Source organism: Sarcophilus harrisii, chromosome 2, assembly GCF_902635505.1.
Source record: "Sarcophilus harrisii chromosome 2, mSarHar1.11, whole genome shotgun sequence".
Lineage (NCBI taxonomy): Eukaryota > Metazoa > Chordata > Mammalia > Dasyuromorphia > Dasyuridae > Sarcophilus > Sarcophilus harrisii.
Genome location: NC_045427.1, coordinates 316,794,049 through 316,806,703, shown reverse-complemented (window position 1 = coordinate 316,806,703; position 12,655 = coordinate 316,794,049). Strand labels below are relative to the sequence as shown.

General features: G+C 33.5%; 1 protein-coding gene across 4 annotated transcripts in view; it reads right to left on the bottom strand.

Annotated features, from left to right (window-relative positions):
- Positions 1-12,655, bottom strand: part of LRRC9 (leucine rich repeat containing 9) — a 184,250-nt gene that overhangs the window by 125,825 nt on the left and 45,770 nt on the right. For all 4 annotated transcript variants that reach the window (XM_031952674.1, XM_031952676.1, XM_031952675.1 and 1 more), the window contains 2 exons: positions 9,633-9,809; positions 9,328-9,445 (listed from right to left, as the gene is read on the bottom strand). In XM_031952674.1, coding sequence (XP_031808534.1) covers positions 9,328-9,445; positions 9,633-9,809 — 295 coding nt within the window. The remainder of the gene's footprint in view (positions 1-9,327; positions 9,446-9,632; positions 9,810-12,655) is intronic.

The following is a 12,655-nucleotide window of genomic DNA, read 5'->3' as shown; positions in this document are numbered from 1 at the left end:
AGGAGACACAAGATGATATAACCAAGCAATAAAGTTTCTTTAACTACATAAAGGGTGTCAGAACTGCTCTGTCATATCTGGAGACAGAAACGTCCATCTCCGAAGGTCGTAGAGGCAACAATAATTGTGGTTAAGTGCTTAGACATCAGCTGGTGTCAGCAGGTTTGCACTAGCTGGGGACCCCAACAACATGAAGAAGCACAAAAGATTTATTAAAGTCGAGGGATATAAGAATGAACACTGTTTGAACCTTAACCTCATCAGATTTGGCTCAAAAAAAGAATATCATATATACTAAGTTTGGTATAGAAATTTATTTCACTCTCAGAAGTGAAAAGGGAAAGAGATAAGAGGAGGGACTGAAAAAAGGAGGAAAAACGACTAAGGGAGGAGGAGATCAGTAACAAAATACTGGTGAGGAGGAAGAGTTAAAAGAGAGAGAAAAGTATAACTTGAGAAAAGTAGGATGGCAGGAAATAGAGAGTTAGTTAATTTTAACTGTTTATGTGAATGGGATGAACTCACCCATAAAATAGAAGCAGATAGCAAAGTGGATGAAAAGCCAGAATTCTACAAGACGTTGTTTACAACAAGTACATTTGAAGTAGAGCTACCTACATACAGAGAAAAGGTAAAAGGCTAGAGCAGAATCTATTATGCTTCAGCTGATGTAAAAAAAGGAGGGCTAGGGATCCTGATCTTAGATCAAGCAGAAGCAAAAATAAATTTATTTTAAAAAGATAAGGAAACTAAATCTTGCTAAAGGGTAGCATCCAAATTTCTGGAAGTTAATGAGTTTCAAGAAGAAATAGACAGCAAAGCTATACTAGTGGGGGATCTCAGCCAAGATTAGAAAAGCAGAAAGCAGAAAACTGGGAAAAAATTTTTACATCAAGTGTATCTGATTAAGGCTTCATTTGTAAAATAAAGAACGGACTCAAATTTATAAGAGTACAAGCCATTCCCCAAGTGATAAATGGTCAAAGGCTATGAACAGAGTATTTTCAGATGAAGAAATTAAAGCCATTTCTAGTTATATGAAAAAATGCTCTAAATCACTATTGATCAGAGACATACAAATTAAGACAGCTTTGAGGTACCACCTCATATCTCTCAGATTGGCTAAAATGACAGGAAAAGATAATGATAAATGTAAGAGGGGATGTGAGAAAACTGGGACACTAAAACATTGTTGGTGGAGTTGTGAAATGATCCAATAATTCTGGAAAGCAATTTGGAACTATGCCCAGAGGAATATCAAACTGTGCATACCCTTTGATCCAGCAGTGTTTGTACTGGGCCTGTAACCCAAAGAAATAATAAAAAATGGGAAAGAACCCTCATGTGCAAAAATATTTGTAGTAGCCCTTTTTGTAGTGGGTGCTCATCAGTTGGGGAATGGCTGAATAAGTTATGGTATATGAATGTATGCAATACAAATAAATGTATGGAATACAGATAATGATTACCACCTGGCTAGTATTTACAGAAAACTATAGAATTGTGGCAAACAATAGGGGAAATGGCTAGAAGTGAGAGTTACAGGAATTAATAATGCTGAAAAGTCTGAGAAGGTCATGTAGGAAGCATCCATGATTATTCCTTGAGTCAGCCCAACCCAGGATAACATTGTAAAGTCTTACGCTATCCCACAGAGCTTTTGGAAGACAGTTGTACTCTGTGGTTAGCATTACTTTCTATAGACCTGGATATGAGGACTATTAGTTTATGTTAACTTGAAAATAAATGGTTTTATGATCGTTAACTACATTTTTGTTCTTGTTTTTTCTGGGGGTTGAGGGCAGGGGACAGAAGCAGAAACAAGACTCTAAGATACTGAGGATCTCAAATCATCTGGCTGGGAAAAATGAGCCAAATAAGTTAGAATCTTCACCAAAATATCCCAATTCTCTTTATGTCAAAAGTTTATGATAAAATATTACATTTATAAAATACTTTCTTATAACTTGCTATTTAATATAAAAATAGTTTGGGAGAATCCTATCTGACATTTTTACCCTTTAGGAAATCCCCTAACTAGAAATGTCCTCCACCAATGCCTTCTATTTTGCTACAGTTTTCAAGCTACATTGCTCTCAGCCAGTGTTTATAAAGCTCTTTCTATTCTTCTCAGTCATCTCAGCTGATAGCTAAGTTCTTCCCTTTAGTAGTTCCCCCAGCACCAGAAAGTCACAGAAGCCAGGAAAACCTCAGGCCTATTCTTTGAAGTCTGTTGTTTTCATTACTTCATTCTAATGAATCTCTTTATTCAGCAACCATCAAATTTATGGTTAGAAAATCATTTTAGTTCTTAGATTTTAATAAATCCTTCTTCATAGGCAAATCTCAGGACTCTACTTTCTCAAACAAAAAAGGTATTGTCATGTTAGATTATATTATGATAAATTATATTATGGTGAAAAAAGTGTTTTAATATTCATATGTCATGTTCCTTTTTTTTATACAAAAAGCAATGACTTCTTTCTTAGAGAAGAAGGCTCAAAAGACACAAACCCTAATTAGTTACCATCTTCACTCTAGTAATACACTCTAGTAATTTCTCTCTTCCATGTCTCCTTTACTGATGTTTACTCTTCTATTTTCCCTTTGGGAGCATCAATACCATACTTATAATATCCAATAGAACTGGATGATATTATTTCCATTTCTGATTACTTTTATGCTTTATCTAATTTGGTATTACTTTTTACTTCTATTCTAATAAATCAGTGCTGTTGGCTGCTTTGGGAAAGATTCCTATATTGGTAAACACTAGTTTTCTGTCAGTTTAAACAGAATCAATTTTTTTGTGATGTTATTTGGTGGTTGTCATGTCTAGTGCCTTATAATTCTCTTCTTGAAGAAAACATTCATAATATATGGGTGTAAGGCTTTGTTATTATCTAGAAGTTTTTGGTTTCTCCTATTTTAAAATCCTGGACTATGTTTTCCAATATAATGTTATTTGTCTTTTCCTATGACCATCTTTGTATTAGAATCAACAAATCTTAAAATATATATTGATTTAATTTGGAAAATCTTTTTTTCTTGTTTTATGATTATATAGTTCCATGGTAACAATTTTCAGTAATTTACAATTTTTGTAAATTTACACATGTTACATTTGTAAAATATACTTAAGAAAGGTTACATGTAAAGTCATTGAAAATAAAAAGGAAGGAAAAAAGCCTAAAAACGTGATCTACTGAGGTTGGGTCCAATTTGTTAAAGAAAGTATATTTAACTGTATCACCATGTCATATTACACACACAATAGCATATCATATCGCATCAATCATATCATATAATATCACCACTTCATGTTTTATAATGTCATATCTAATTATGTATTAATATCATGTCATTCCAAGGTATTGTTATGTTAGGTTATATTATGATAAATTATATTATAATACACTCCAATACTCTACTGTACTCTGCTCAATGTTACCCTACTCTGCCTTACCCTATCTATTCTATAATATTACATAATATATTTTAAATTTATTTTTTATTATAGCTTTTTATTTACAAAAATATGCATGGGTAATTTTTAATATTGACTCTTGTAAAACTTTGTTCCAAATTTTCCCTTCCTTCGTACTCTGCTCAATGTTACCCTACTCTGCCTTACCCTATCTATTCTATAATATTACATAATATATTTTAAATTTATTTTTTTATTATAGCTTTTTATTTACAAAAATATGCATGGGTAATTTTTAACATTGACTCTTGCAAAACTTTGTTCCAAATTTTCCCTTCCTTCCCCCCACTCCCTCCCCTAGATGGCAGATAGTCCAATACATGTTAAATATGTTAAAATATATGTTATATCTAATATATGTATACATATCCATACATTTATCTTGCTGAACAAGAAAGACTGGTTCTAGAAAGAAAAAAGAATCCTGAAAAGGAAAACAAAAATGCAAGCAAACACCACCAGAAAAAGTGAAAATGCTATGTGGAAACCACTCAGTTTCCACAGTCCTCTCCCTGGATGGAGTTGGCTGTCTTCATTACTGAACAACTAGAACTGGTCTGAATCAAATCATTGTTGAAGAGAGCCACGTCCATCAGAACTGATCATCATATAGTATTGTTTTTGAAGTGTTTAATGATCTCCTGGCTCTGCTCATTTCACTTAGCATCAGTTCATGTAAGTCTCTCCAGGTCTTTCTGAAATCATCCTGCTGGTCATTTCTTACAGAACAATAATATTTCATAGCATTCATATACCATAATTTATTCAGCCATTCTCTAATTGATGGGCATCCATTCAATTTCCAGTTTCTAGCCACTATGAAAAGAGCTGCCACAAACATTTTGGCAGATACAGGTAACTTTCCCTTCTTTAAGATCTCTTTGGGATATAAGCCCAGTAGTAACACTGCTGGATCAAAGGGTATGTACAATTTGATAACTTTTTGAGCATAGTTCCAAATTGCTTTCCAGAATGGTTGGATTCTACCAACAATATATCAGTGCCCCAGTTTTCTCACATCCCACCAACATTCATCATTATCTTTTCCTGTCATCTTAGCCAATCTGAAAGGTGTGTTGTCTTAATTTGCATTTCTCTGATCAATAATGATTTGGAGCACCTTTTCATATGACTAGAAATAGTTTCAATTTCTTGATCTGAAAATTGTCTGTTCATATCCTTTGACCATTTATCAATTGGAGAATGGCTTGATTTCTTATAAATTAAAAGTCAATTCTCTATATATTTTGGAAATGAGGCCTTTATCAGAGCCTTTGAATGTAAAAAATGTTTCCCTAGTTTACTGCTTCCCTTCTAATTTTGTCTGCATTAGTTTTGTTTGTAAAAAACCTTTTTAATTTAATATAAACAAAAGAATCTATTTTGTGATCAATAATGATCTCTAACTCTTCTTTGGTCACAAATTGCTTCCTCCTCCACAGATCTGAGAACTAAAACTATTCTATATTCTTCTAATTTTTTATAATAACATTTTTATGCCTAGATCATGAATCCATTTTGACCTTATCTTGGTATATGGTGTTAAGTGTGGGTCAATGCCTAATTTCTGCCATTCTAGTTTCCAATTTTCCCAGCAGTTTTTGTCAAATAGTGAATTCTTATCCCAAAAGCTGGGATCTTTGGGTTTGTCAAATACTAGATTGCTATAGTTATTGACTATTTTGTCCTGTGAACTTAACCTATTCCATTTATCAACTAACTAATCTATTTCTTAGCCAATACCAAATGGTTTTAGTGACTGCTGCTTTATAATATAGTTTTAGATCTGGTACAGCTAGGACACCTTCATTTGATTTTTTTTCATTAATTTCCTTGAAATTCTTGACCTTTTAAGTCTTCCAGATGAATTTTGTTATTTTTTTAGGTCAGTAAAATAGTTTTTTGGGAATTTGATCGGTATAGCACTAAATAAATAGATTAGTTTAGGTAGTATTGTCATTTTTATTATACTTGCTAGACCTATCCAAGAGCATTTGACATTTTTCCAATTGTTTAGATCTGACATTATTTGTGTGAAAAGTGTTTTGTAGTTTTGCTCATATAGTTCCTGACTTTCCCTTGGCAGATAGATTCCCAAATATTTTATACTATCCATGGTTCCTTTAAATGGAATTTCTCTTTGTATCTCTTGCTGTTGGATTTTGTTAGTGATGTATAAAAATGCTGATGATTTATGTGGATTTATTTTGTATCCTGCAACTTTCCTAAAGTTGTGGATTATTTTCTAATAACTTTTTAGTTGATTCTCTGGGGTTCTCTAAGTATACCATCATATCATCTGCAAAGAGTGACAATTTGGTTTCCTTATTACCTACTCTAATTCCTTTAATCTCCTTTTCATCTCTTATTGCCAAAGCTAGCATTTCTAACACAATATTGAATAGTAATGGTGATAGTAGGCAACCTTGTTTCACCCCTGATCTTACTGGGCATGGTTCCATTTATACCCTATACATATGATGCTTACTGATGGTTTTAAATAGATGTTACTATTTTAAGAAAAAGTCCATTTATTCCTATGGTCTCTAGGGTTTTTAATAGGAATGGGTGTTGGATTCTATCAATTTTTTTTCCTGCATTTATTGATATAATCATATGGTTTTTGTTAATTTGGTTATTGATATAGTCAATTATGCTAATGGTTTTTCTAATATTGAACCAGCCCTGCATTCCTGGTATAAATCCTACTTGATCATGGTGTATTATCCTGGGGATGATTTTCTGTAATATCTTTGCTAATATTTTATTTAAGGTTTATGCATCAATATTCATTATGGAGATTATGCTTTTCTTTCTCTGCTTTTGTCCTACTTGGTTTAGGTATCAGTACTATGTGTCATAAAAGGAATTTGGTAGGAGTCCTTCATTCCCTATTTTTCAAATAGTTTATATAGTATTTGGATTAATTGTTCTTTAAATGTTTGGTAGAATTCACATGTAAACCCATCTGGTCCTGAGGATTTTTTCTTAGGGAGTTAATTAATAGCTTGTTCTATTTCTTTTTCTGAAATAGGACTATTTAAGCAATTTACTTTCTCCTCTTTTAATCTGGGCAATCGATATTTTTGTAGGTATTCCTCCATTTTACTTAGGTTATCAAATTTATTGACATAAAGTTGGGCAAAGTAATTCCTAATTATTGCTCTCATTTCTTCTTCATTGGTGGAAAATTCTCCCTTTTCGTTTTTAAGACTAACAATTTTAATCTGGAAAATCTTAAAGGGAATTTCTCTATCTCTTCATCCTCTTCAACAATTATTCTCATAGTGCTATTTTTAGAACCTCAAGTTCCTTTTATGACACAGACATGGTACTGATACCTAAACCAGGTAGTATAAAAACAGAGAAAGAAAAGTATAGCCCAATCTCCTTAATGAATATTGATGAATAAATCTTAACTAAATATTAGCAAAGACATTACAGAAAATTATTCCCAGGATAATACGCCATATTTAACATGAACATTGAAATAGGAAATCAACAACTATACAACAAAAATCATGTTTGTTACTTCAGGTTCATGATAAAATCACATCTGCTAACTCCTTTATTTATCTTTTCAAGGAGAATCAGCAAATGATCCTTTCAGCTAGCAGCTCTCTTTTTAAAAAATCTTTTATTTTCACTTCTAGCACAACTGAGATGACTAATACACTTCATTTGTCATAAGATCATATATAGATCTAGAGTTGTAAGGCGCATCAGAAGTCGATTAATCCAACCCCCTAATTTTACAGATAAGAAACAATTCTGTAGAGGTTAAGTCACTTGATCCAAGATCATATAGCTCTTCACTATCAGAAGTAAGATGTAAACTTAGGTCCTCTGATCCAAAATCCTACTATATTATACATCAAACAAATCAACTCATACCTAAATTAATTTTTATAGTTGATCTTAAGCTGTAATTTTTAACATCTTCTAAACTCTTTTCTATTATTCTGCTACTGTTACTTTGTATAATCATTTACTAAGCGCTTACTGTAGCACTGGGGATACAAAGACAAAAAACAGATCCAATCCTCAATGAGCACACAATCTAATAGGGGAGACAACAAGCAAACACATATCTACAAATAACCTACAGAGAGAATAACTAGGAAATAATGAACAGATATTCAAACTGAGAGATTATGAAAGGCAGCTGAGATTTTACTTTTGATTTAAAGCAAGTCAAGGAAGGCAACAGGTAGAAAATAGAAAACAGAGCATTCCGGGTATGGGGGACAGTCAGAGAAAATGCCTAACACCATGAGTTATTGTTCTTTGTTCATGGAATAGCCAAGAGCCAGTGTCATGGATAACATGGTATGTAGTAGAGTGTAAAGTGTAAGAAGGCTAGGGTGTGTGTGTGTGTGTGTGTGTGTGTGTGTGTGTGTGTATGTGTGTGTGTGTATGCATGTCTGTGTGTGTGTGTGTGTGTGTGTGTGTTGGTAGAGGTGGTGATTAAAAGCTTTTAATGGCCAAACAGCTGATTTTGGATTGGATCTTGGAGGTGGTAAGACACCAAAATAGTTAATTGAGTATGGGGAATGGAGAGTGACAAGGTCAGACCTGTGCTTCAGGAAAATCACTTTAGTAGCAGAAAGGATAAGACTTTGGGCAGGTGGACCCATCAGCAGATTATTGCAATAATACAGGAAAAAGAAATGATGGCCTGCTCCAGACTGATGGCAGTATCAGAGGAAAGAATAGGGTATATTTGAGGAATGTTGCAAAAGTGAAAACTATTGGCTTTGGCAACATGTTGTAGATAGAGAGTGAGAGATAAGTAATTTGAAGATGACACATAGGTTAGAAGCTTGGGAAAATGGAGGATAGTGTTTCCCTATAAAGTAACAGGGAGGATAGGAGGAGTAGTGAGGTTAGGGGAAAGATGAGTTTAATTTTGGACATGTTGAATTTAAGATATCTATCCATTCAGTTTGAGATATCAGATAGGCAGTTGGAAACCAAGACTAAAGTCAACAGAAACGTTAGAGATGGATAAGTAAACTTGACAATCAGGAGCACAGAGATAATCAAATCCATGGGAGTACAGAGATAATTAAACTTGGTGAGATCACCAAGTAAAGTGATACCACTTTAGAGGAGGAAGAAGAAGAAGAAGAGAACCAAGACAACATATTCATCTTACTGGTGACTAGCCTCTCTAAGAATCAAAGATTTTGAGGGGGAAGGATCCTTAGAGATAATCTAGAGAACAACCTCCAATTTCAGAATGAGGATACCGAGGTCTACAAGTGTTTTGTGAATTGCCTATAGTCACTGGTATAGTAAATGGAAGGGCTAGAATCTGAACCTAGTTCCTCTGTCTTTATATCTAGTGATATTTCTACACTCTACTATGCCCTCTGTGTTCAGGAAGGCTAGTATTTGGATAGGCAAAATACTGTTGTCATGGTTGTACTCCCAAGTTTCTTTTTTTTTTGTTTAACCTGGATATAAACTATTATTAAAACTTATCCTCCATCACCATAACTTTCAAGAACCCAGATTACTTCCATGCCACAATGAGAAATTAGTATGGTGGTCTTTAGACATTTAACAATCAAGTATTAAAAATAACCCTTATTTTAAGGGATTTTAAGCAAAAATTAAAAGGGAAGGGAAGTAATATAAATTTCTTGGTTGATGCTTTCTTATTATGATCATCTAAAGAAGTACAATTTTTATGAACAATTACCATTTCATAGAGCAGCAATTAATAACATAAGTAGAGAGAAGGAAGAAAAATTAAGGAAGTTATGCTAGATTTGTAATCAAAAAGAGTCATATAATAAACCAAAAGAACTATTCTGCTAACATTTTCAAGTTACCCTGTTTGTTTCAGTTTCTTTGAATCCTTTCTCAAGTATTTGCAGCAGGTGTCTTTTCTTTAGGGGAACTTCTGGATCAAAAATATAAAAAAGGTATTCCATCATTTTTCGGTAGATCCTTAAGATTTGAAAAAAAAAGAGACAATTTAGAACTGATATCATAATACCTCAAAGAGAACAAAAATAAAGTATTGACTAATAAATGGTATATGATCATCTACCATCTGTTAAACAAAGAAGGTAGCTTCTTCAAAACAAAATCAAATTATGGTAAAAAAAATTCTTTGAAAAATTAAATTTCTTACTCTGAATCATTTGTATCTTCGCTGTCCAAAAACTTTTGCAATTTCTCTTCAAATTTCAGTCTCAGAATACGATTGTTCATTTTAAAAATGCGATTTATTTTTACTCCTGTAATACCATATGCTCTGAAATCCCAGGTACAAAACCGTGACAAAATTAACTCATAGCAGCAATTGAACCTATATGGAAATACAAGATATGCATAATTAAAAATAGCACATTTTTTCCTCTACCAATATATTAATTGGCAAAATTACATGAAATACTTATTTTTCCCCAATGAAGAAATGTTCTACAAAACAACACAGTATTTTATTTAAAATTAGGCATCCTCATGGTGAACTGATCAATCCTCTTATTCTGCTATTCTGACCCCACTCTCTACCAACCACTCTTTTTTTTTTTTAATTCATTTTTTTTATTTATTTAATAGACTCTTATTTACAGGATATATGCATGGGTAACTTTACAGCATTAACAATTGCCAAACCTCTTGTTCCAATTTTTCACCTCTTACCCCCCCACCCCCTCCCCTAGATGGCAGGATGACCAGTAGATGTTAAATATATTAAAATATAAATTAGATACACAATAGGTATACATGACCAAAACGTTATTTTGCTGTACAAAAAGAATCAGACTCTGAAATATTGTACAATTAGCTTGTGAAGGAAATCAAAAATGCAGGTGTGCATAAATATAGGGATTGGGAATTCAATGTAATGGTTTTTAGTCATCTCCCAGAGTTCTTTTTCTGGGCATAGCTACCAACCACTCTTAAATAATGGTTTTACTCCATCTCAGAAAAGAATCTGCAAGACAAGAAAGAGCACAGAACACAGACCATCCCCAGCTGCTTAGGATCACCAACATTTATTTGATAGCATACATACTAATAATGGCTAGCATTTATACGATGCTTATTATGTGCTACAAATTGTGCTAGGCACCTTGCAAATATTATCTCATTTGATCTTCACAACCACCCTGGGAGGAAAGTGCTTTTATTACCCCCCTTTTAGAGTTGAAGAAGCTGAGTTAAACAGAAGAGAAGTGACTTGCTCAGGATTATAAGGCCAGTAAGGGTTTGAGATGGGATTTGAAGTCAAGTCTTTCTGATCCCAGATCTAGTACTCTAGCTACTGTATCATCTAACAATAAACCAGTGAGACCCTACAACTGGCTCCTGTCCTTTGAGGAGCACTGGTCTAGAACAATTCACACAACAATAAATTCTCCCTGACACTACCCTAGTTGTGTGTCACTCATTGTGGTATAATGTCACTTGCAATTTTTAAAAGAAACTTTGCCTATTAGGGTTAAAAATAATGAAGCTATATAGAGAATTTTGTTTAAAAGTGAGGGCTGTAAATTCTCTGAGAGCAGATTGTGATGTCTCACCTTTTAATCAATAGTGCCTAGATTAATGCATTGCACTGAATGAATACCTGTTCATCTAACCCTATTAGTCAGTCAAGTCAACTAGTATTTTTTAATGCCTACTATAAGTCACCCAATGTGCTTAGTGCTGAATTAAAAACTAAAGTCAAAATATGCTGAATCAAACTTGTGAAAAGTGCTAAAAGCAGAACAAAAGACTTTTAATGTACATCCTGACTAGGAAGAACAAGATGGGGGATGAGCCTACAACATTGGATGGATAACAAAAGTTGACCTACTTGTCAAATATTTGTTTCAATTTTAATCTGTCCAAGTGATTATTTTTAAACTGGAAAGGATAGAGTAAACATGATTACATACAAATTGAAAGTATTAAATAGATGAAAAGATAATAAAACACTTAGCTGCTATAAATGAATTAAGAGCCTAAATTATCTCTAGGACACTAAAAGAACTTGTATAAGTGATTGACCAAGTAATGTCAGCAATCTTGGAGGAAACATGAAGAATGAGGAAGGGCCCACAAAACTGAACATAAGCAAAAAATGTAGCAAAGTTTCAGAAAAGAAGAGTTCTGAAAATTCTGGATGTCATTCCACTGAAATTGATCTTTCCTAAGTTACTAGTCATCTCTTAGATGCTAAAAATTCCAGTGGCTTTTTCTCTGTCCTAACTCTTCTTGACCTCTCCAGTCTTTGGCTTTATTGTTTTCTCTTCCCTCCCTGACCCTCTTTTGTGTTTAGGTTTTCAGGACACTACTGTCTCTTGGTTCTCCTATCTGTCTGACCACTGATCAGTGTCCTTTGTTGGCTTTTGATCCAGATCATGCCTTCAAATCATACATATTCCACAGGGTTCTCTCCTGAGTCTTCTCTCTTTTCTCTATACTACTTGGTGATCTCCTCAGCTCCCATACATTTAATTATCATTAAGTAAACTAATTAAACTAAGGTAAATCATTACCTAAACTTTTTTAGACTATAGAAACTCCCCAAATAAGACAAATATTTAAAAAATGGCACTGAGACTTATGTGTTCTCTTTCTTCTTCCATATTGCTGATGTCAGGGAGGTAGAAGAAAATGCCAAGGATGACAGTTTTTAAAACAACTACAAACATTAATTTCACTGTTGGTACTCTAAATGTGAGGTTTTTGCCCAACAGCCAGCAAAAGAATGACAACATATTAACACTAATATTTTTAAATCAAATAAAACCAGAAGGCATAAAAGAATTGTAGTTAAATGGAAGGTAAGCTCTTAGATTCTCTTTAAAGAGCTAATGGACAATTTTCAGATGAATAATTAAAGCCATTTCTTGTCACATAAAAAAATGCTCTAAATCACTATTGATTAGAAAATGCAAATTAAGACCACCTCACAACTCTCAGATTGACTAAGAAGACAGGAAAAGATGACAAATGCTGGAGGAGATGTGGGAAAACTGGGACACTAATGTATTATTGGTGGAGTTGTGAACTGATCCATTCAACCTGGAAAGCAATTTGGAGCTATGCCCCAAAGACTATCAAACTGTACATATCCTTTAATCCAGCAGTGTCTCTATTGAGTCTGTATTCGAAAGAGATCATAAACACGAGAAAAGGACCCTTATGTGCAAAAAT